The sequence below is a fragment of the Vulpes vulpes genome, chromosome 13 (genome assembly GCF_048418805.1).
Source record: "Vulpes vulpes isolate BD-2025 chromosome 13, VulVul3, whole genome shotgun sequence".
NCBI lineage: Eukaryota > Metazoa > Chordata > Mammalia > Carnivora > Canidae > Vulpes > Vulpes vulpes.
Genome location: NC_132792.1, coordinates 123,168,638 through 123,194,170, shown reverse-complemented (window position 1 = coordinate 123,194,170; position 25,533 = coordinate 123,168,638). Strand labels below are relative to the sequence as shown.

At 42.4% G+C, this 25,533-nt stretch overlaps 1 protein-coding gene and 1 long non-coding RNA gene across 4 annotated transcripts in view; both read right to left on the bottom strand.

Moving 5' to 3' along the window:
• The window catches only part of SMYD3 (SET and MYND domain containing 3), a 703,593-nt gene extending 689,007 nt beyond the window's left edge, over positions 1-14,586 (bottom strand). The window contains exon 1 of one of the 3 annotated variants that reach the window (XR_011996317.1): positions 14,298-14,585. Coding sequence is in view for 1 of the 3 variants with exons in the window: in XM_026003417.2 (XP_025859202.1) it covers positions 14,298-14,461 (164 nt within the window). In the remaining 2 variants the exon portion in view is untranslated. Of the gene's footprint in view, positions 1-14,297 lie in introns of all 3 variants that reach the window. The other 2 variants (XM_026003417.2, XM_072732818.1) reach the window with 2 other exon arrangements.
• Positions 5,066-13,815, bottom strand: LOC112923543 (uncharacterized). Its single transcript, XR_011996319.1, has 3 exons — positions 13,509-13,815; positions 7,704-7,819; positions 5,066-7,386 (listed from the first exon to the last, which is right to left on the bottom strand). It is a non-coding gene; the product is annotated as an uncharacterized lncRNA (long non-coding RNA).
• Positions 14,587-25,533: the final 10,947 nt, after the last annotated feature.

The window sequence follows — 25,533 nt, the reverse complement described above, 5'->3', positions numbered from 1 at the left end:
AACTAAAATGCAATTTAAAGCTATACTAAGATACCACCTCTCATCATCACATTGGTAAAAATTCAAAAGCTTAACAATACACTGAGTATACAACCCTGAGGGAAACAAGCACTCTTACACACCACTAGTAGAGATGTAAAAAGGTACCACTCCACAGGGATAATGACACTGGCTTAGCATTACCATTTCCAGGAATTTACCCTGAATATACATCTGCAACAAAACACAAGTACATAAGGGCAGGTTATTCATTACAGTATTGACAATTGCAAAATGCTAGAAATTACATAAATGGCCAAGTGGAGGAAATTAGAAACTATGGTATACACACAAAATAGAGTATTATAGAGCCATAGAAAAGAAAGATTCGGGGTGCCTGAGTGGTTGAGTTGGTTAGACATCTGCCTTTGGCTCAGATTATGATCCCAGGACCCTAGGAATCAAGTACCATTTCGGGCTCACTCCTCAGTGGGGAGTCTGCTTCTCCCTCTCCCTCTGCCTGCTGCTCTGCCTAATTGTGCTCTGTCAACTAAATAAATAAAATCTTAAAAAAAAAAGATTCTACAAATATGATATGGAGTCATATCCACTAGATATTGTAAGTGAAGAAAACAAGTGCAAAAGAGGAGATACAGTGTGCTGTATCTGTATTCCATTGTGTATCAATGGAAAGTAAGAAAACACATATATGTGCTTATCCTTACCAAAAAAAGAGAGAGAAAAGATAAGCCAGAAAATGATGAACACAGCTACCTGTAAAGGGGTGGGGCTGGGGGAATGGGGAACAGTATGAAGATGGGAGGAGCTGACGCTTCTCTTTTTTACAGTTATAGTTTTGGAAGCATGTGAATATTCTACATATTTAAACTACAAAATTAAATCAACAAGAATGGGGAAGAAAATCTAAAACATATGAACTCAATTGTATTGCCAATTAATACCCAATAAATACACTGAAGGGAAAAACAGAAAGAATACAAAATAACCACAGTATGTACCTATACACTCTTAGTCTTCTAGCAGGGAAAGGGACATTGCAAACCAATTCTATACTAATAAGTAGGGACTTTTTTTGTAATATGGAGATGAAGCAATTCTTAAATAATTTTAGATGATATACAGAACTGAATAAATGAGTAAATAAGTTGATGCTCTTGTCAGTAAGACTATAACCAAAGCAGAAGAAATATACAATTATAAAACAAGGAAAGGCAAGAATCCTAAGGAGACAAATCTAACATGAAAGTATTGGTGTGGGAGCACCTGGGTAGTTCAGTCAGTTAAGCATCTCCCTTCAGCTCAGGTCATGATCCTGGGGTCCTGGGATTGAGCCTGCTCAGCAGGGAGCCTGCTTCTCCTTTTCCCTCTACCCCTACTAATGGGCTTCTCTCTTCCCTTTACCCCTACTAATGGGCTCTCTCAAATAAAATCTTTAAAAAGTATTGGTGTGAACTCATGATTTCTAAAATATATACATGGGGCAGCCCCCGTGGCTTAGCGGTTTAGCACCGCCTTCTGCCCAGGGCATGATCCTAGAGACCTGGGATCAAGTCCCACGTTGGGCTCCCTGCGTGGAGCCTGCTTCTCCCTCTGCCTGTGTCTCTGCCTCTCTCTCTGTGCCTCTAATATATAAATAAAATCTTAAAAAAAAATAAAATAAAATATATACCCGTATGTATGTGTATGCACATTTTCATGAACCTGCATACTTCCTAACTCTACTACAAAGGTCAAAGAGCAAAGACACCACAGTATTAGTGAGCACACCTAGCAACAGAACTTGGTGTCTAATACCATTCCTCACTGAAAAAATCCAGGAATTCTCAGAGAAATACTGATTCCAGGATTAGGATGGGCTAGTTACAGGATGAGCTCTGAACATCTGTTATGCAAGAAAGTAAGGAAATGCTTTCTTAAAAAAAAAAAAAAAAAAGGCCGGGGCGGGTGGGGAATGCCTGAGTGGCTCAGCAGTTGAGCACCTGCCTTCATATCCACAGTGTGATCCTGGAGTCCTGGGATCAAGTCCCATATCGGGCTCCCTGCATCGAGCCTGCTTTTCTCTTTGCCTGTGTCTCTGCCTCTCTCTCTGTGTCTCTCATGAATAAATAAATAAAATCTTTTAAAAAATTAAAAATAAATAAATAAAATAAAAAATAAAAGCCACAGGACAGACAATCCACCTTGAAATCTTTCCTCCTAAAAAATTCTGGGATAATCTGAGCACCGAGAGATAATTACATAACTAGTTAAAAGCTACTAAGAAAAATGGTAATTCATGAGTCCAATATCAATAATAAATACACAAATAATGAGGAAGAAGGATGGGCTCTTGCTTATGGTAGAATGCTGAGCTGAATGCTAACTGCTAAGTGGGGGGGAACGCTGCAGTTGGAAAAAAAACATCTCGCAAATATCATACCAAAGATTTAGTCAAGAATCATCCATGGAGGGCAGCCTGGGTGGCTCAGTGGTTTAGCGCCGCCTTCAGCCCAGGGCGTGATCGTGGAGACCCAGGATCAAGTCCCACGTCAGGCTCCCTGCATGGAGCCTGCTTCTCCTTCTGCCTATGTCTCTGCCTTTCTCTCTATCTCTCTCTCTCTCATGAATAAATAAATAAAATCTTAAAAAAAAATCATCCATGGATTCTAAACCTAGAGGGAAATTTCAATGAACAGCATATTTCCATGGTCTTAAAATGTCTTCCCACAGATTATTAGTTGGGAGAGGAGAGGACTGTGCACAATGGGAAAACAAGACAACAGCTTGACTGGGTGATCACAACACCACCAATGAAAGGCACCTAAGCACTGTGAATCTCCAAATAAATACCGAGGATACATCAATACCGAGGATACATCAATACATGTAGCATCACAGCTGAGAAAACATAACCTGAATCTAACCATGAAGAAAAATTAGATAAACCTAAAATGAGGAAAGTTCTTAAAACAGAAAGGAAGAGAAAAGGAAGTCAGTGTTATAGGCAAAGAAAAGTAGAATGTTCCAGATTAAAGAAAGCCAGATAATTAAGTACAATATTCGACCCTAGACTGGATCCTGTATTAAATGGGGGACAAAGGGGACCCCAATGGCTCAGTTGGTTAAACGTCTGCTTTCGGCTCAGGTCATGATCTCAGGGTCCTGGTAGAGAGCCCTGCATCGGGCTCCCTGCATAGTGGAGAGTCTGCTTCTCCCTCTCCCTGTGCCCCTGCCCATGCTAATAAATAAAATCTTTAAAAATAAAAACAAAAGGGGGGACAAAAATGCTATGAAGAACATTTTTGGGTCACTTGACAGAACTGAAATATAGTAAAGTATTATGGTAATGTTACATTTAATGAACTTGGTATGTATGACTTTACTAATTGTTGGGTATACACATTAAAGTATTTAGGATAAAGGGCCAGGATATATGGAACTTACATATTCGGGAAGAAGAAAGTGTGTATATGTGGATAAAGAGAGGACTTAAGGGAGGACAGAGAGGAGAGCATGTGTAAATGATGTCAAATATTAATAACTTAATCTGGGTAAAGGGTATCAAATTTTTTTTGTCCCATACCTATTCTTGCAACTTCTCTGTAAATTTGAAGTTATTTCTAAAGTATAAAAAAAATTTAATTATAATGGGAAGAGGTTACTTTTTCAACAAAGTAGCTAGAGAAGCATGTAACAACTACAAACACCAAAATCATGGTATGTCTGAAGGTAAAAATAACTCCAGGTTCTGGAGTACCTGGGTGGCTCAGGTCATGATCTCAGGGTCCTGGGATCGAGCCCCACGTCTGGCTCCCTGCTTAGTGGAGAGCCTGTTTCTCCCTCTGCCTCTTCCACCACCCCCCTACCCTGCTCGTACTCGCAAATAAATAAATAAAATCTTTAAATAAAGATAACTCCAGGTTCTAATTTCATATATTTTCTGCATACATCATACTAAAACTAAATTGCAGCCTATGATACATGAGTATATTTGTACTTAGGAATAACTTAACACTTGATTATAAATGTGGAGTATCTAGTAGTTCCTTTTCCTCATATTTAGAGCTATTTCAGAATGCCATAATAACCATTTGATAAGTGCTTACTGAGTTCTTACAATGGGCTGTTACGTCATTTAACCCTTTCCTAAATCTTTGCTACTCTTGTGTAGTAATCAGCAAACCAGCAGCTTTAGATTGTTAGAAATGCAGAATCTCACATCCAACCCAGACCTACTGAATCACAATCTACCCTTGAACAAAATCTTCAGGTGATTTATCGACACATTAAAAATCAAGAAGGGGGAATGACTGGGTGGCTCAGCGGTTAAGTATCTGCCTTTGGCAAAGAGTGTGATCCTGGAGTTCCAGGATCGAGTCCCGCGTCCGGCTCCCCGCAGGGAGCCTGCTTCTCCCTCTGCCTATAACCCTGCCTCTCTCTCTCTCTGTGTCTCTCATGAATAAATAAATAAAATCTTTAAAAATAAAAAATAAAATTTTAAAAATTTCAAGAAGGGCCACTCTAAATGACTTAACTTGACACGTTTATCTCTAGCTCCCACTAACTTTGATGCATGAAGTGCAATTCCCCAGAGCAGCTCTCCTCCATGACACAACTCAAGGCAAGGGAGAGAGAGCAGGGAAGAATGCACAGGCAGACCCAGAAATGGCTTTTATAACCTCTAGCTCACACTCCTCTGGCCAAGAATGAGTCACAGGGACCTGATCAAACTGCAAGGAGACTGAGAAATGTAGTCATTCTGTGTACTCATGGAGGAAAATGAATACAGTTTACTAATGGGATACTGAGATGTCTCAGGAATACTAAGGAAAAGTTAAATAACCAAGCTTGAGCAGAAGCAAACCATCATGAGGACTATTAACAGGAGTTCTACTTCTCTCAGTTCAAATTCTAAAGCCACAGGCCAGCCAATAAACTAATTCACCTTACATCAAGAGGTTCATTTAGTCTAATCAAATGATTAAAAAAAAAAGTGGACCTATACTGGCAAGCATTTCTAAGACATCTTCATCCCAAGAAGCACACACCAGTTCATACAATTTCAAATGAAACAAAGTCTAAGAAAGACTTTCTCAAAGTTTATTTAAATTTCTAATTACAAAAAAAGGATACAAACTTGATTGGGGGAAAAATACAAAATATAAAAAGCACAGAAGAATATCTTCCCTCCCTCCTCCAAGTCCCATTCTCCAGAATAATTCATATTAGAATTCTGGGGTGTTCCTCCAAACTTCTTCTATACACACAAGTACATACATATACACATACAAAGATTTATTTAAAATACACACATTGTTCTACAATTTATTCACCAAGCAATGTGTCATGGACATCCATCCACATCTGTACAAGTGGATCTACTTCAATCTGAACAGCAGGATAATATTCTACAATATGGCTACACCATAACTTAACCAGTCCCCTACTAATGAACATTAAAATTCTCTCTCCCTTTTTAATTATCAAACTGTTCTTGCTAAGTATCCTTGTGCAGCCACTGTAGTCTAATTCAGTCAGAATTCTGCAAGTAAGGTCAAGAAAACATAGTGCTCAGGTGATAAGTACTATCAATTGTACAAGATATGAATGTTCCGTACTCCATATTTGTGTTTATAAGGAACACAGGTAGACACTTTTTTCAGGTTGTTATGAGAATTAAGTAATAAACAAAGTAAAGCACATAAAATCATGCCTGGTATTGCTAAGTGATAATAAATATTAATTACTGAATAATATCCAATCGTCATACAATGTGGTAACAAGTAAATGGAAGATAGCTCTCTTTCCCTTATAATCAAGGTTAATCACCATCCCATGTTTGGCCATATCCAGTACAGAGGAACATCTCTTCCTTGACTCCTAGACAGCCAGAACCAGCCTAGAGTTAGAGAATGGGAAGCAAAAATGGAGTGAGTCAACCTGACTGGGTGGCACTAAGTCCACACCTGGTTCCTGATGCCAATGTAACCCGATTTGTGAGAAAACCAGAACCCAAACTTGCTTACTGGCTCACAACATATACTAGGATCAATCCCTAGCCTCTGGGATCCCTGGGTGGTGCAGCGGTTTAGCGCCTGCCTTTGGCCCAGGGCGCAACCCTGGAGACCCAGGATCGAGTCCCACGTCGGGCTCCCGGTGCATGGAGCCTGCTTCTCCCTCTTCCTATGTCTCTGCCTCTCTCTCTCTCTCTGTGTGACTATCATAAATAAATTTAAAAAAATTAAAATTAAAAAAAAAAAAGACTTGCAGTTGTAAAAAAAAAAAAAAGATTTAAAAAAAAAAAATCCCTAGCCTCTCAAAATGATACAAAAAAACGTCCAGGGGCACCTGGGTGGATCAGTCAGTTAACTGGCCAACTCTTGATCTCAGCTGAGGTCTTGGTCTCAGGGTCCTGAGTTCAAGCCCTATGTTGGTTTCCACGCTGGACATGGAGCCTACTTACGGGGGAAAAAAAAGACATGTCCAGTGTATTCTAACAATGGTTCTCAAAATAAGGTCCAAGGACCACCAGAAGTCCCCACAGCCCTTTCAGGAATCCCATGAAGTCAAAACTATTTTCAAAATAATATTCACACCATTTCTGTCTTTTTAATTCTCATTCTCTCATGAGCATACAGTGGAGTTTTCTAGAGGCTGTATGACATTTTGCAATATACTGAGTGCAGAAGCAGTTATGGGAACCCAAAGGTCTTCTATTAAGTCAGACATTAAAAGGATACATAGAAATGTAAAGCAAGCAACTTCTTTTCGTAAGTGTTGTTTTGTTTCAGAAAATAGTTTGTTTCACTAAAAACTTTGTTAAAATGTAATAATTATTTTTAAATATTTATTTTCAAAACCGATCAGTTTTTTCATGCAATAAAATCAAGAGATAGCCACATAAGTAAAACCTATTCAGAGTCTTAAATAACTGTTTTTTAAAGCCTCTCCTAAAAAAAAAAAAAAAAAAAAAGCCTCTCCTATGAAATCCTCCTCAATTTTTAAGAGTGTAAAGGAGTTCTAAGAATGAAAAGTTTGTGATGCATGGCTCTATATTATCAGTTGCCTCAAATGACAACATATGTCTATAGAAGTCAAACCACAGGCATTAGTCATTTTTTTAATTCTCCTGTGAAGATCAGAGAAAACTGTAGAAGCTCTACAGAAGCCTGTCAGTAGGTCTCAGAGATGGCAGCACAGGTAGAGAAGGCAAATCAAAGGGCAGGAAAAGTTCCAGTAAGAACAAATCAGTGGGGATCCCTGGGTGGCGCAGCAGTTTGGCGCCTGCCTTTGGCCCAGGGCGCGATCCTGGAGACCCGGGATCGAATCCCACATCGGGCTCCCGGTGCATGGAGCCTGCTTCTCCCTCCGCCTGTGTCTCTGCCTCTCTCTCTCTCTCTCTGATGACTATATAAAAAAAAAAAAAAAAAAAGAAAAAAAAGAACAAATCAGTGATCCCTCCCCATGACAAAAGGGTCTACCGTAAAAACCTGACAACTGCTGGCTGGCTGGTCCCAAAGATGTGTCACCATTTGGGGAACTCAGGATCCCTTTCTACTGGTGGCAAACTGGGCATTCTGTATCCGTAGAGGCCACAATGGCCATAGTGAGGGCAAGTTTGTACTGCTGAGTTCCAGGCACCCATCTCCACCACTGTCCCCATGGGTACTGTTTTGAGGCCTCAGAACAATCACCAGGCTGTCTGAAGAAGGAGAACCACTTACTGCTATCCATAAAGCAGTCCATCCTGTCTGATTAAGAACGTCCTCTGCTGTGGTATTCACATGGACCAAATGTTTCCAGGCTCAGGACTCTGCCAAACAGCCCTTTACCAAACCTCCTTCCAGAAGAAAAAAAAAAAAAAACAGGAATTATAACTCCCCCTTAAACAGAAAAATGGAAGTCATATCCCTAGAGTCCTTTCCCAATCCACCTTATTATCAATCCTTCCTTGATGCTCAGGTAAATCCATTAGCCAGTGCCCAGGAATCTGCAAATCCGGACTCTAATCCATTTCAAGAGGTTCTACTCTTTGAGGGCCTTCAAAGCCCACCCTCCCCTCCCCAAGGAGAGTCTGCAAAAACAGCAGTTCGCCAGCACCTGGTACTGACCTAGTTCACAAAATCAGCTGTAAACCCCAGAATGCCTTTTACCCATTATTGAAACAGAGGTGAGCGCCTCCCTGTCTTCACTTGACTCTTTCTACCAGGCCCTTAAATCTTGGCTTAAGAAGCCAGTGCGAGAATTCTGCCTTTGTTGCAACTATTCATTTCAACACCTAACATTCTCAGTCACTTCTCTTTCTTAGAAAATTCATCTGAAACGGGGGAGGGTGGCCCCTGGGTGGCTTAGTTGGTTAAGCATCCAACTCTTGATTTTGACTCGGGTCATGATTTCAGGTTTTTTGGGGTCCTGTGCTGGGCACACAGCCTGCTTGGGATTCTCTCCCTCTCCCATAACCCACATCCCCTCCCCTCTAATACATGCACTCCCTTATTTAAAAAAAAAAAAAAAAGGGCGGGGGGAGGAAATTCATTTAACATCTGAGTCTATTTTCTGATCATTTTAACAATCTTCTTCCCTATCTCAGCCACTTTCTGCCATACCTTAAACTCTCTTGTTCCGATACACACACTACTTCTAAAGTACATATATGTGTATACACACACACACACACACACACACACACATATCTCAAGTCATCCCATTGTGACCACCCCACATCTTCCTTGACCATGTCTCCTAATCCATGAATCCATCACAGTCCACTGTCTATCACTCTACCCTCCTTATGGCCTCAGTCTCTTGATTAATCATGGTGCCTGATTACCTCCCTTGCCTACAACTTCCACTAACCCTTCTTTCACTCTCCAACCATTAAACTAACCTGACATCAAGTAGATGAGCATGGAGAGAGAGAAAAATACTCTCAGGCTAACTAACTGTTTCACTTTAAGTAAATGAACACAAGTTTCAAGTGGACCTTCAGCACGTCCCAGCTATGCTACTACATTCTACAAGGCAATTATTCATTCTTCTAGAAGAATATTTCAAATCTTCTCTTCTCTACAACTGAGCCACTGAGCAACCACTTCCCTAGCTGTCCTCAAACCGTTAATTGCTGCTGCTGCTGCTGCCTTCTCTGGCACTCTTCTTCTTACCTCACTATATGAAGGTATTCCTTCCTGCCTCTGCCCTAGGTTCAGTCCTTGGCCAAGATGGATTACATCACCTCGCTAAACACAGTGTTCTTTTTACTGCCCAGTCACATCTACCCACACTGTAACTCAAATGTACGTGGTTATTTTCAATTAATTGATCAAATCTGTCTCATGAACTTAGGGCTGTTTTTTCTATAATTAGTCTCACCTTTCTTATGAACATTCTCCCTAGAAAACAGCCAGAAACTTAAAATTTTGCAAATAATATCTCAGTCTCTTTCAGTTAATATTTAGACACTAAGTTTAACTCCTTACCAGAGCTGGTTTAAATTGATGTTTCAGGTAAATTTTTCTCCAAATGGGGCTTAAGAGACATCCTTAAGGTGGCAAGAAGACTTAGGATCTTGGTGTCTCTGTGGATCTTCACCAACCTCTGCCACAAAGAAGTACATGTGCCACTGATGGACTGCTGCCACCTTATCTTGTGGGATGTCATGCCTGTTCCTAGTGCTATATCCACTGACCTAGAGATATATGATGCCTGCTGTCCCACCAGGCCCCTCAGCTCCCAATGGTATGAGAGCATTCGAAACTCCCCTGCTACCACAGGCTCATCTATCTATCCACTTCCTTCTACCACCACTGTGCTCTATCCTCATGTTGGCATGGCATGGCATGGTACCAACCTGCATAGCTATCTTCTCGAGATTCCAAATAAGGAGCACAGCCAAAGGCCTTCAACTTTTGAGCCTTTTTGTCAAATTTCCTCTCTTTTTTTAAAGATTTTATTTATTTATTCAGGAGAGACACAGAGAGAGAGAGGCCGAGACACAGGCAGAGGGAGAGGCAGGCTCCATGCAGGGAGCCTGATGGCAGGACTCGATTCTGGGACTCCAGGATCATGCCCTGGGCCCAAGGCAGGTGCTAAACTGCTGAGCCACCTAGGGATCCCCAAATTTTCTCTTTTTTTAGTAAGCTCTATGCCCAAGGTGAGGCTTGGACTCATGACCCCAAAATCAAAATCATGTGAATGTTCTACCAATTGAACCAGCCAGGTGCCCCATCAAAGGCCTTCTACCTGTAACTGTCCCCTCAACCTATTTAACACTCTCACCGCAATCCCAGAACTCAAACCAGACAAAGAAGCTCAAAACATGTATTTCAGGGGTGCCTGGCTGGCTCAGTCAGTGGAGTGTTGTAACTCTTGATCTCGGGGTTGTGAGTTCGAGCCCCATGTTGGGTATAGAGAGTACTTCCACAAAAAAAAAAAAAAAGAAAGCAAGAAAAGAAAAAAGCATGTATTTCTCACAATCTGTTTCCCTACCTCTGTCCCCCTTCTTCCCATAACTCCCAAGGCTTGTTCAGGGCTGAAAAAGATGGACTTTCCATTTCCAATTTATCCTCTTTCCTCCTGGGAAACTCTAAGCCTCAAGCTCAGCCTTAATGATGGAAGAGATACCATATCTCCTTACCCCACAGAAGAAACTACCATTACAGTAAGTCAGAGAAGCTCTTAATATGGAAACTACAGGGAACTTGGAACTTTAGAAAACCAAAAACAAAGATACAGTGACTTAAAATTCCCTAAAATATTATCCCATCTCAACTTCATCAGTAAACATCTCCTGTGTGCTAGGTTCCTAGGATATAAGATTAGAGAATTAGGTTACTAAATAAAGTGGGAAGGCCTACAAACAAAATAATTACAATGGAATTTTATATGGTGCATTTACGATAACATAAAAAAAATAATCCATTTGTCAATCTTGTCCAGGTCTACCAAACCAAAGAGGTGAGCAACTGCAGAGAAGGATAGTATCAATTATTTCATGTCTGCGACGCCTGGGTGGCTCAGCAGTTGAGCGTCTGCCTTCAGCTCAGGGCATGATCCATCCCACATCAGGCTCCCTGCGAGGAGCCTGCTTCTCCCTCTGCCTATGTCTCTCCCTTCTCTCTGTGCCTCTCATGAATAAATAAATAAAATCTTTTTAAAAAATTATTTCACATGACAACTTCATATCATTTCATCTTTCCCCAATTCACATACTTTTTACTTTTTTTTTTTTTCATTTTCTTTTCTACTCACAAGATGAAAAACCAGTCCCTAATGAGAGGAAAAATGCAAGAGAAGCCATGAAGCAGGCTCAAGTTTCTCTATTAATAAAAATAAATATGCAAAAACTAAAGCACTGATCAAACAGCCCAAGTCCAAAGAAAATCAGATAGAATGAAGTAATAAATTATAACAAATCTATTATTTTATGTCGCTACCACACACTGAACTGTAACTGTAACAAATATTTTCATTCCATTTCTTAATTCAAATGGAAGACAACAAAATAGCAAGGGCAGCAAGAGAAAAATTCAGCCAGATGTTCTTAACACAAACTACAAGCTTACTATGTGTCAGACATTGGGACTACAAAAATTGAAAGATATAATACCTACCCTCAAGGGCTTCACAATGGATGACGAACGAATTTTACTCACAAGGTGATAAACAACACAAAAACTTTATCCCAACAATGGTCATTCAACTGTGGTAGAAAACTGCATGAAACAATGCATCAAAGTTTGCCCTCTCAAACACCATTTTTAGGCTGGTGTTCAAGGCTAGTGGTGATTCCCAACTAGGCACTTCAGAAATACTACAATCACTGACACGGAAGTGTTCCACAGAACACCTACTACCAAAGCACAAGTTAACTATATCCTAGCAATATCAAAGAGGTGCAAAAAACTTAATAAATGTAAATGTATTTTTTGTGTAAAGCACTACTAAACGAATGCATGTTGGTATGAAAATTTCTTTTGTTTGTATTAGTTTGGATGCTTGGCATTTACCAATATTCCTTTTCCTATGTTTATTTTTGCTAATTTCCCCATTATATGAATATTGGTGGGTACAGAGCCCGCCTCCTTTCCTAAAAGCCAAGCCCTAATAGTCATCTTCTCAAATTCCCTTGCTTCTCAGGAGCAAGCAGTGACCTAACCTAAGCCAATCCCCTGAGGATTTTGGATCAGAAGCTAATACAAGGAAACATGGCTGAGAAAGCAACTTTCGAACAACTCCCTGTTTCCCAATAGCAGTGGCAAGAGTAGCAACAGGGCCCCAGATCATGGTGCTGGTAATACATGTGGGAGAATCCAGGCAGCATCAGAATACCAGGCAGCATCAGAAATGATGTACTCCCCAGGTCCCAACCCAGACTACTTCTGAAGTCTAATTCTGACTGTGGAACTTTCCTTGGTTCCTGCCCACTTTCAGAACTGGGGTTCCTCAAGACCTCAAAGAATGCTAAACATCTCCCCAGTGCTCTTGCATGAAATTCCTTTTTTGCTTAAAGCATTACTAACAAGTAATTTCTTGCTAATAAGATGTATGAGTGATAGCCAACAGTGATGAAATAGTATGGTAAATAAAGGGCTGGGTCTGTGTAGTCTACTTTGGAAAACAGACAATTCTGTGTGTCACACAACTCAAGTTAAACTCTGACAATCCAGTGAATAATCTGTCACCATGTATTAATTCCAAAATTTTTCCATCCCAACTACTAAATAACTTTGCCAATCTGATTTCATCTGGAAGACCACCCACACCTCTCTCTCCATCAACTAATATAGGACACCAAGTTCTCTACTTCATATTCAAACTCTAGATACACTCCCAGATGATTTAACTGGATGAAGAGGTCTCTAAATCGCTTGAATAAGAATCAAAGATCTAGAACTTTCAACGTGGGGGCCTTTGGCAAACAGTCCAGTCTTGAAAGGAATTAACTGTTTTCAAAACTTTTTTTAGTTTTGAAGTTGACAACAACTTCAGAGTGCTCTCTCAACAGACTTTTTTCATTTTTGCTGTCATGGTTACATTAGGAAACTACAGATACAATTGTTACATAGTAACTTTAAAATATAAATAGAGACGCCTGGCTGGCTCAGCGGCTGAGCATCTGCCTTTGGCTCAGGTCATGATCCTGGAGACCGGGGATCCGGTCCCACATCGGGCTTCCTGCATGGAGCCTGCTTCTCCTTCTGCCTATGTCGCCGCCTCTCTCTGTAGGTCTCTCTCAGGAATAAATAAATAAAATCTTTAAAAATATAAAATAAAATACAAACAAATCCCTCAATTACGAAACAAATAAGGAATTGGTAACATTAATGGTCAAGCTACAGATTCGAATTCTGCAACTACCTCCTCAGCTCCACCCCACCTAAATCCCAGGCTAAGAGATCTGGAAGAGGAAGAGCAGTCCTGGAAAAAGTCATCCCACCCATCTCAAACACAGCTCTCCTCTTTGGCAGATAGTAGGAGCTCGGTAACAGAGTTGCTTGACTACAATTCCTAGGGCTGTGCATATATATTACCTTATTTCCATAAATTGCTTTCCCATAGCACTTTACGTGAGCCCAGGGCTTCCAGGCTTATGAAACACTTTCACATGAATCCTCGCATCCCGATAGGTGGTTCAGAATTAGACTTTCCTGCACGGCCATTAAATGCAAAAGCGCACCACTGAAGCTCAGTGACTTAGGCTCCCGTTGCACTGCACCGCATCTCTATTTCGGCCCCTTCCGATTCGCTGTCATTCGCTCTCCCACTTCTGTGCTCCGTAAGGATTCCTAAGGACGCCCTGATCCTCTCACCGTCCCCAGGCCGAACACAACCTGCACCCTGGAAAGTGCTCCGTGAACACCGCGGTTCTTCCGCCTCGCGCCCGCCGGCGCCCTCCCGGCGGGGCCTGAGCCCCCAGGGTGGCTGCACACGCACCCCCGCGCCCCCGGCCCCGCCAGTCGCCACCTCCAGGGCCGCAGCGGAGAAGCGCGCAGCCCAGGACGCCGACACTTTGTCCCCCAGTAAAATCCCCCACAGCACACCGCTGCCCCTTCGCTCGGCCCGCTGGCTCCCTCCGGTCCCTAGAGCGGCGCGGGGGCGGGCGGAGGAGCCGGCGGCGGCAGCTGGGCCCCACGGGGCGGCTGGGGCTGACCTGGGGCTGACCTGGGGCTGACCTAGGGTTGACCCGGGGCTGACCCGGGGCTGACCTGGGGGCCCCCCGACGTGCGCACCCACGACCCTCACGCCCCGCACCACTGCCCCCCCCGCGCCCGACCCCGCGCCGCCCGGGACTCGGGTGGGCGAGGGCGCTCCGCACGTACCCGAGGAGGCAGCGGTCGCAGACGACGCCACGACTCCCCTTGCACACCGTGTACGCCAGGGGATCCGAGCGGAAGAGCAGCTCTCCGGGGCGCAGCTGCGCCGACGCGCGCAGCCCGTTTCCCCTGCTGGCGGAGCTGAACTTTTCCACCTTCGGCGGCTCCATCACCTCAGGTCCGCACCTCAGCCGGCCGCCGCGTCCCGCAGCGCGCGCCTCGCGTGCCTCCCGGAGCCGCGCGCCCGCGCCTTGTGCGCACGCGTACGCCCGAGGGGCGGGGCAGGCGCGCGGGCCGTCTGAGCATGCCCAGACGGGGCCGAGGGGAGGCGGGCGGGAGCTGCGCGCGGAGCCGGGCGGCGGCTGGGGACGGAGCCCAGGGCCGGCCGCCGCGCGCTCCCGCTACCGCGCAGGGGGGCGGGTTACACACGCTAACTGCCCCTGCATTCTGTTTTGACCGTTTGTGTGCGGACAGGTGAGGGAGCAGGGCAGCGAATACACGCATAGCCTGTCCCGAGGTCAGGTAGTTGGCATTTGGCTGTTCCTGCTCCTTTTCTCTCCCGGTGCACCGACGTGGTGGTGTTGAACCTCTTGAAAGGAAGTTGTATCGTTTCATTTAAAAGTAAGCTGCAGGGGCGCCTGGCTGGCCCCGCGGTTGAGCGCTTGCCTTAGCCTCCTTAGCCTCCGGAATTCTGGGATGGAGTCCGCTCCTCCTCCCTTGGCCTGTGTCTCCGCCCCTCTGTGTCTCTCCTGGGCAAATAAGATCTTTTAAAAAAATAAATAAAAGTAAGCTGCAGACCTCATGAAATCTCATAGCTCATTTCATAATCAAATGCCATCACATGTGATGAGAGACCACATGTGATGAGGGAGCAGAAGGCAGGCTGAGGACAAAGCGGGAGCTGACACCCCGCACTCGCCGCGCCCCCACTCCCGGGTGGGATGTGTGTGACATTCCTCCAGGAAACTCCCCACTGTCTTCATGTTCATCTTTGCTAGAGGGGAAAAACAACCTTCACTTGACAAAAGCAAGGCCTCCGGTATCCTGAAGGTCTTCAGATCAAAGTGCTTTCGGATGCCTCCTTTTTCCTTACCTCTCCCAACTCCCAAGCCCATCAGCCACCCCTCAACCCCAGGGCAGCAGCTCTTTCTGCCCATGAGTCCCATCCCTGTACTTTAATAAAATCACCCTTTTTGGCACCAAGGAGGTCTCAAAAGTTCTTTCTTGGCCGTGGGCTCTGGACCTCAACAACATTCTAAAACTACATCACATGCATTTCTTCAGAATAAACACAATATCCTATAGAACTACCATATCAAGAACTCCTGGCGGGGATCCCTGGATGGCTCAGTGGTTTAGTGCCTGCCTTCAGCCCAGGGCAGGCTGGAGTCCTGGGATCAAGTCCCACATCCGGCTTCCTGCATGGAGCCTGCTTCTCTCTCAGCCTGTCTCCGCCTCCCTCCCTCTGTGTCTCTCATGAATAAATAAAATCAAAAAAGAAAAAAAAGAGCTCCTGGGTGGCTCAGTGAGTTGAACATCCAACTCTTGGTTTCAGCTCAGGCCATGATCTCCGGGTCCTGAGATCAAGCCCCACTACTGGCTCCCTGCTCAGCCAGAAGTCAGATTCTCTTACCCCCATCCTAATAAATCATTAAAAAGAAACTATAATATCATTATTGTAGGAAACAAAGGCAGCAGAAGAGAAATTATTAAATTTCATTACTACCTACAGCCCACTGACAAGTCCTTGCAACAGAGAGAGTGAACTTCCTCTAAGGATTCAGTTTCCTCAATGATAATACTTTGCTAAGGTCAAAAGGAATTTTTTTTAAAGATTTTTAAAAATTTATTCATTAGAGACACAGAGAGGCAGAGATTCAGGCAGAGGGAGAAGCAGGCTCCATGTAGGGAGCGCGACACAGACTCCATCCCGGTACCCCAGGATCATGCCCTGAACCTAAGGCAGATGCCCAGCGGCCAAGCCACCCAGGCATCCCAGGGTAAAAGGAAATCTTAATCCAACCCTCCAGGACCCTATCAGTCTACTTTATTATTTTTTAAAAAGATTTTATTTATTTATTCATGAGACAGAGAGAGGCAGAGACACAGGCAGAGGGAGAAGCAGGCTCCATGCAGGGAGCCCGATATGGGACTCGAACCGGGGTGGGACTTGATCCAGGGTCTCCAGATCACACCCCGGGCCGAAGGCAGCGCCAAACCCCCGAGCCCCCCGGGCTGCCCTATCAGTCTACCTTAAAGTATAAAAATTCCTTCGTAAACTTCCTTTATCTCTACTCCCCAAGATACATGTTTGCAATCATTCCCCAAACATATGACCCATCAATATACACCATTGTCTTGGCTCATGGCTAAGTTCTTATTAGACAGGAATAAATGACCTTTTCCAATAACAGCTAGCCTCCTCAAGGTCCTGGAAACCTTGCTTCCAAAATTCCTTAGAGACTTCCCGTTCTCCCTAACACCCTCCCAACTTGAAAGGTTGGAACTTTTCCCAACTTGAAACCCCCTCCAACTCAGCCACTCCTCATGACCCCCGTGCAGCTTTCTGCTCTTTCTGCCCTGTGTTTTAATAAAACCACCTTTTTGCATCAAAGACAACTCAAGAATTCTTTCTTGGCTATTGGCTTCAAACCCCAATGTCTGCCCAATGTGATTACAACCTATAGCCCATTGACAAATACTGAGGGCAGGCAGAGTATAACATTCCTTAGGGAAACTCCCAACTCTTCAAGTTAATGCTTTGCTCAAGGGAAAAAACAGCCTTAGCTTGACAATAGCAAGGCCTCCAGTATCCTTGTATCTTCCCTAGCATATGAAAATCCTTTTGGAACTTTCCTTATCTTCCCCCCTAATCCAAAAGTATATAATCCTTGCTCCTTACAATTCTTAGGCAGCAGCTCTTTCTGCCCATAGGTCATGTCACTCTAGTTTAATAAAACCACTTATTGCACTGAAGTCAGCGCAAGAATTCTTTCTTAGCCACTGCCTGCGGAATCCAGACACTACTCAAAAAAACTACATCATCCCTACAAAGACTTTTCTGTGTTAGCAAGTAAAAATGATTCTCACTTTGGGAAGCCTGGGTAGCTCAGTTGTTTAAGCAACCAACTCGCTTTCAGCTCAGGTAATGATCTCGGAGTCATGGGATGGAGCCCCATGTCGGCTCCGCACTTGGTGCAGAGTCAGCTTGGGACTCATTCCTTCTTCCTCTGTCATTCCCCCTGCTCTCTCTCTTTCTAAAATAAAAAATTTTTAAAGCGATATTCACCTTCAGAATGGCTTTTGTAACTTAAAAAAAAAAAAAACAAGATCCAGTCAAAGGTCATGCATTTTCTTTTTCATGACATCAATTCTTGAGATGCCAGGCTAGGAGTTTTGTAAAGTGTTCCACATTTTGTATTTGCCTGGCTGTTTCCTCATGGTATCATTACATTGTTCCTCTATTCCCTGTTTTTCCTGTTAAATGCAGTCTAGATCTAGATACTAGAGTCTAGAGGCTCAATTTGATTCAATTTAAGTGTTTTGTTTTTCAGAAAAACACTCCAATTTATACTGTTCATTTCACATTGCATCACATATCATCTGAATGTGCACAATGTGAGGTTGTCCCACTACTCATAAAATTGAATTCAATCAGTTGGTTAAAGTGGTGACTGCCAGAATTCTAAACTGCAAAGGTACATTTTACATTTGCAGTTAGTACCTTGTGGGGTGATTGGGGACTGTAAAATACCCTGATCTCCATAGCCTGGAAAGGCAGACTTTTGACACTTCCGGAAGTAGTCTAGAAATGGCTGTGGTGTAGTGGAAAGAGTGGTGGGTGAGGATTTCAAAGACATTGATTTGAGCGCAGTTCTTCCATGTGACACTAGGTAATTTTTCCAAGCCTGTTTATTAACTTTATGATGAACATGATAATATGTTTCGAAGCGGTGGGAATATATCCTTTGAAAGTATTTTGAAAAACCTTCAAAGTACCATACAAATGTGAAAGGGATAATTATTCTGAGTTAAAACTCCTAAGTCTGTGAGTATAGGATAATGCCTGCATACAGCACCCTACCAGATGATTACCACTAGGATAATCATCTCATGCATTAGCATTAGGTATCATACATAGAAGGAACTAAAACAGCATTCACATAATTATTTTTTTAAGATTTTATTTATTCATGAGAGAGACACAGAGAGAAACAGAGACATAGGCAGAGAGAGAAGCAGGCTCCCTGCAGAGGAGCCCAATGTGGGACTCGATCCCAGGAACCCAGAATCATGACCTGAGCCAAAGGCAGATGCTCAACCACTGAGCCACCCAGGTGCCCCAAGTGTTTACATAATTAACATGTCATAAGGAGTTCCAGAGAACCAGGGGCTAATTCTACCACAGAATATTCCCAATTACTGGGACGCCTGGGTGGCTCAGTGGTTGAGTGTCTGCCTTTGGCTCTTGGCGTGGTCCCGGGATCATGGGATCGAGACCCACATCGGGCTCCCCTGCCAGAAGCCTGCTTCTCCCCATGACTATGTCTCTGCCTCTCTGTGTGTGTGTGTCTCATGAATAAGTAAATAAAATCTTTAAAAAAATATATTCCCAATTACTAAGGAGTGTGAGAATGGTTCTCAGGGAAACCATTATCCTTGACTCTGTAGAGTCTTTCCTGTTCTGTGATGTGGTTTCACCTACCAGACACGACCCATTTCCTCTGAGATCTTGTTCCTCCTCCCCTTAATTCAGGAAGCCAACTGTCATAAATCTTATAGGAATATCCTATGAGCCACCTCTCACCATGAAGAAAAAAGCAATATCTCAGAAAACGCTGAAATGAGAGAGGAAGACCCCTATGCCCCTAATTGTTCACCTGGTTGGACATTTCCATGAGAGACACATGGAAATTGTTTAAAATCACCCTTATTTTGTGTTAAAGGAACAAAACCAATGTTGTCTGCTTGCAGCCTCTTCTGCAGCTATGGTGCACGTACAAGACCCAGGCTGCCCAACAGACTCACCCATCCTACAGTCATGGTCTTGTTGAACTCTGGTTATTCTGGTTATTAGGAGCTACTTTGAAATGCACCAAAAATAAGATGGATTAATGGTGGAATAAGGGATGGATAAATGCATAGATGTGTAATAAAGCTAGTGTAGTAAAATGGTGAAGACAGAATCTAGGTGTCGGTAAACATTGCTCACTCTAAGTTCTTTGAATTTTACTGTATGTTTGAAAATTTTCATAATAAAATATTGATGGGAGGGGCGCCTGGGTGGCTTAGTCAGTTGAGCATGTCTTTGGCTTGGGTTGTGATCCTGGGGCCCTGGAATCAAGTCCCCCAGGGGGCTCCCCGTGGGGAGCCTGCTTCTCCCTCTGCTATGTCTCTGCCTCTCTCTCTGTGTCTCTCATGAATAAATAAAATCTTTTTTTTAATGTTGTTTTTAGAGTTGATATATTTAACTCAGATTCCCAATGAAGTTTACATGAACCTCAACTGAAGGTTCAAGCCATAGAAAGAATGTAGGATTTCAGTTACTGAGATACTGTGTGAAGCCAGGATAACTTAATGTTGAGCCACATAATATAAAATTAGAAAGATTTAAATATTTCCTGATTTGGGTTTTGGGTACTGAGCCTGGAATTGAGGTTCCTTGGACCACAAATCTGAAGAGTGTTGAGAATTGGGAAGTAGCCCACTCCATACATCAATAGCACTTTTCTTACAAGGTAGGGCACTTGTTGCTCCTTGTTTGGCCCAGTGAATAGAAGCTATGGAAACTTCAGAATGAGGGTCCCTCATTCAAGAAGCCCCTTTTGAAGGCACTCCCTGTTTTCCTTAGGGGACAAAAGGAAGCAATAACCTCAGATACAAGGAAGCCCTGAAGCACTGCCCTAGCCAGTATGCATGTTCTTATCCTTGGAGGCAGTCTACCTCCACATCTGCCAGCCCTCAGTGATGATCCAGATTTGTCTTTAACCCCAAGGAGAGAGATCTAAAGATCTAAAGGAACCACTGCTTGGGAACCACCATGACCAGGCTTTGCACACCAACCTAAGACCAACCTGGCAGAGGTAGGGTTTGGGGAGTGAGGAAGGAGCAGGTATATCAAAGACTTGTCTGAGCTGGACCAGTGTGGAGGGAGATCAGAGCGCTGGAACCCCAAGGCTTGCCCTTATGTGAGAAGCTACCAGGCCAAGACACTTAGAAGCACTTAGAGACACAAAATCACCAACATAGTTGAGAAGCTGAAAGAAAAAAACTTTCAACTATTTATAATAAAAAATTTCAGTCAATAATGTTAGAGGAAAAAAAAATAATGTTAGAGGAAAGATAATGGTCTTTTCAGTCTCTGTGTAGAAACTGGCACTATAAAATTCTTATAAAAAAGTGATCAGGGACGCCTGGGTGGCTCAGCGGTTGAACGTCTGCCTTTGGTTCAGGGCATGATCCCAGGATCCAGGATCCAGTCCCACACTGGGCTCCTTGCATGCAGTCTGCTTCTCCCTCTGCCTGTGTCTCTGCCTCTCTCTCTCTCTCTCTCCCATGAATAAATAAATCTTTTTTTTTTTTTAATTAAGAAATAAAAAAAAAATAGAAGTGATCAAAGGTGCCTGGGTACCTCAGTTGGTTAAGAATCTGCCTTCAGTTCAGGTCAGGATCGAACCCTGCATTGGGGCTACTGGTCTGCAGGGAGTCTGCTTCTCCCTCTGCCCCTCACCCTCCTCATGCTTTCTCAAATAAATAAAATCTTAAAAAAAAAAAAAAAAAAAAAAAAAAAAGTGAGCAGAGTATGTAACCAAAAATGTAGCGGAAAGAAGTATCAAGGGTCTACCACACTGAATTTTTTTTTTCTGGATTTTGTGATGTTTGTGGCTTTAAAAATTTTATACTTTGTTTCTTTTCTCATTTCAAATATTCCCTCTTGTACTTAAGAGTCATTGTTTTGCATCCTTTTTCTTAAAAGAGGTATCCCAGTACCCAAAAGAATTGAAGGACTACTGAGGATATTTGCATGCCCATGTTAGCAGTAGCATTATGCACCGTAGTCAAAATGTAGAAATAAAGTATCCAGGGCAGCCTGGGTGGCTCAGCTGTTTAGTGCCTGCCTTCAGCCCAGGGCCTGATCCTGGAGACCTGGGATCTAGTCCCAAGTCAGGCTCCCTGCATGGACCCTGCTTCTCCCTCTGCCTATGTCTCTGCCTCTCTGTGTGTGTCTCTCATGAATAAATAAAATCTTAAAAAAAAAAAAAAAGGAATGAAAGTATCCATCAATAGATGACTAAACAAAATATGGTATATGCATACAATGGAATATTATTCAGCCTTAAAAAGAAATGAAATTCTAATACATTACAATGTGGATGAACTTTAAAAATGTTAAGTGAAATACTTCAGACTCAAAACGATATTGTATGGCTCCACTTATATGAGGTACCTGGAATGGACAGATCCATAGACAAAATGTAGAAGTGCAGTCAACAGGAGCTAGGGGAAGGGGAATGGAGAACTAAGTGGTCAACGAGTATGGAGCTGTTATTTGGGACTATGAAAAAGTTCTGGAAATGTGTAATGGTGATTTTTACACAACAATGTACTTAATGCCACTGGATTATGCACTTCAAATGGTCAAAATGTTACATTTTATGATGTATATATAATCACAATTTTATTTGTTTTTAAACTTTTCTTTTTTTTTTAATTTTTATTTATTTATGATAGTCACACAGAGAGAGAGAGAGTCAGAGACACAGGCAGAGGGAGAAGCAGGCTGCATGCACCGGGAGCCCAATGTGGGATTCGATCCTGGGTCTCCAGGATCGCGCCCTGGGCCAAAGGCAGGCACTAAACCGCTGTGCCACCCAGGGATCCCTATAATCACAATTTTAAAGGGGGCTTGTATAAACCTGAGCCCCACAAAATTAGATCTGTTCCTACCAATGAAATAAGCAATTCCAAAGCAATACAATATGACATCCTATAATAAGAACCATGTATTTGTACCAGGAGGGTTTTTTTTTTTTTTTTTTTTTACTTAAAAAGGGGATTTAACTATTGCAAAATGCGCTATTGCTTTCCAGAACTCTTAAATGATAAATCATAAACATCAGTTTCCAGATTTCCTCTGCAAAGACCACTCAGAAACTAGAAAGATAGCTGACTCTTAATATTCTTTAAAGTTGCCTGGGAGGGAATGGCTGTGGTTTAAATGTATTTTAGAAACAGCTCAGAATCCCTGGGTCCTTCATCCTATCCTGCAACTCAATAAATTATTTTGGTGGTTTCTCTTATATGAAAATGATAAAAGAGGTTTAAAGAGAAATGGAAGATGTTAAGAGAGGTTCATGATATATGGAGTACAGGTTTTTATACCATAAATAAGTAATAAGGAAATCATGAGTAGGATCCCAAAATCTTCAAGTCTTGGAGATGTAATATTTCTGATGGAAAAAAATTGTTTTAAAGATTTTAGGGACGCCTGGGTGGTTCAGTGGTTGGGCATCTGCCTTTGGCCCCAGGGCGTGATCCCAGGATTAGGAATCACATCCTACATCAGGCTTCCTAGGGGGAGCCTGGCTTCTCCCTCGGCCTGTGTCTGCCTCTCTCTGTCTCTCATATTCTTAAAAAAAAAAAATTATTTATTTATTTATGAGAGAGAGGCAGAGATACAGGCCGAGGGAGAAGCAGGCTCCATGCAGGGAGTCCTATGTGGGACTCCATCCTGGGACTCTAGGATCACACCCTGGGCTGAAGGCAGGCACTTAACCGCTGAGCCACCCAGGCGTTAATCCAATGAAAATTCTTGCTAAATTTACAGTCAGCTTTCACCAGGAATCTAAATTGGACTTTAAAATACACAAAAAGCAATGCTTTCTTGCCCTACTTCTTACTTTCATATCCTCGCTTCTAATTAGCAGATAAAAAACGAAGAGAGCATAGAAAATTGTGCAATATCCCATAAACCATAATTGAACATTTAAGTTTTATTAGCAAGAGGGTAATTAAATAATATCTATGTTATTACAGAACTATCCAGCAGTTTTAATAATAAGCCAAATGGACATTTAACCAAAACTTATTGGATTACTTTTTAAGTGTATTATGTGTCTCAGTGGGTAACTAGGATTCCTCTTTCAAGCCTTAGATTGGTGCAAATAATATAAATGTTATAAAACATGGAGCTTAAAAAAAAAACACCAAAAACCCTTCCTTCAGGGTACCTGGGTGGCTGTTGGTCAGGTGCCTGCCTTTGGCTCAGATCATGATCTCGAGATCCTGGGATTGAGGCCAGCATCAGGCTCTCTACTCTGTCAGAGCCTGCTTCTCCCTCTCCCTCTGCCCTTGCCTGTTTGTGCTCTCTCACTCTCAAAAAAATAAAATCTTGGGACACCTGGGTAACTCAGCGGTTGAGCATCTACCTTAGGTCCAGGGCATGATCTTGGAGTCTCAGGATCGAGTCCCACATAGGGCTCCCTGCATGGAGCCTGCTTCTCCCTCTACCTGTGTCTCTGCCTCTCTCTGGGTCTCTCACGAATAAATAAAATCTTAAAAAAAAAAATCATTTTCTTAAAAAAGAAAAAAAAAACAATAAAAAACAAACCTTTCCTTCTCATTAATCCAAGGTCTGGGGGTACCTGGGTGGCTCAGTGATTGAGCATATGCCTTTGGCTCAGGCTGTGATCCTGGGGTCCTGGGATTGAGTCCCACATCGGCTCCCCATAGGGGGCCTGCCTCTCCCTCTGCCTGTGTTTCTTTCTCTCTGTAATATCTCATGAGTAAATAAATAATTTCTTTTTTTTTTTAAATATAAGGTCCGGGCTTGTGGCTTAGACACCAATCATCACTTCAGGAGTCTGCAAATTTTTAGTAGTTATGATCATGAGTCATTGTAGTAATGTTGGAATGGGATACTATTGATCAGTGCCATATAGATAGTATTTATAGGGGCACCTGGGTGGCTCAGTGGCTGTGTCTGCCTTGGCTCAGGGCGTGATCCTGTGGTCTTGGGGTCAAGTCCTCTGGGTTCCCCGCAGGGGGCCTGCTTCTCCCTCTGCCTGTGTCTCTGCCTTTCTCTCTGTGTCTCTCATGAATAAATAATAAAATCCTTTAAAAAAAAAAGTATTTATATTAGGAGTCTTGGTTAAAAGTGATACAATTTCATTCCAAACTAGTTTATTTTAATTTTTTTTTTGAATTTTATTAACCACAAGGGTGAAAGGGCATTGGTTAACTCTAGGTAAGATCATAGTGGCTTAAAATAGCTAGCAGAGCTGAGAGCTTTAGTCATTACAACAGGAGACGCTCAGTGGTACTTAAGAATCTTTTTGTGTATTTGTTTTTGAAATATTGATAACTTTCCAAAAAGAAAATAGATGTTTTTCTCTAGAATATTTAAGAATATAGTCATTGTAAATTCAGGAGTGATTGGGACCAAAATAGGCAGGTTCTGTATTAGAAGGATTTTTTTTTTTAATTTTTTTTATTTATTTATGATAGTCACACACAGAGAGAGAGAGAAGCAGAGACACAGGCAGAGGGAGAAGCAGGCTCCATGCACCGGGAGCCCGATGTGGGATTCGATCCCGGGTCTCCAGGATCGCGCCCTGGGCCAAAGGCAGACGCCAAACCGCTGCGCCACCCAGGGATCCCTAGAAGGATTTTAAAAATGTTTTGTATTATTGTGGAATATTACCATTCAAATATTACCATCCAAATCAAAGGATATTTGATATGTCTTAGTTAAAATCTAGTAGCTTCTTCAATGATCTAGGAAAACATTCTTAATTCCATTAGGTTCATCCAAAGATCTAACTTCAGATGTTCTTAATAGAACAAAAATTCAAGCAACTTTTGAAGAACACAGACTGAATTACTCACTGGAAGTACACTTATACATAACAGAATTTAAAGTGAATAACTTAGGATCAATTTAATATTTCATTAAAGACCAACAAATCACAAAATCTTATTACTTAAAATATTTTACTTTCTAAAAAAGTTTAATCCATTTTAAAATCGAAATAATTTCATTGTACAATACTTGATATTAATTCAACAATCTGAAAAGTAAAACAAACCACTTAAAATCATTTTAATTTACTTTCTAAGCTTAATAATGTACAAACTCTTGCCCTCCAGGAGGAAGCAAAACTCAACAGTGAAAGTGGAATATTTAAGTTAATATAATGTAAGATATTTGGCCAAAGGGATTTTTTTTTTAAAGTAAACTCTA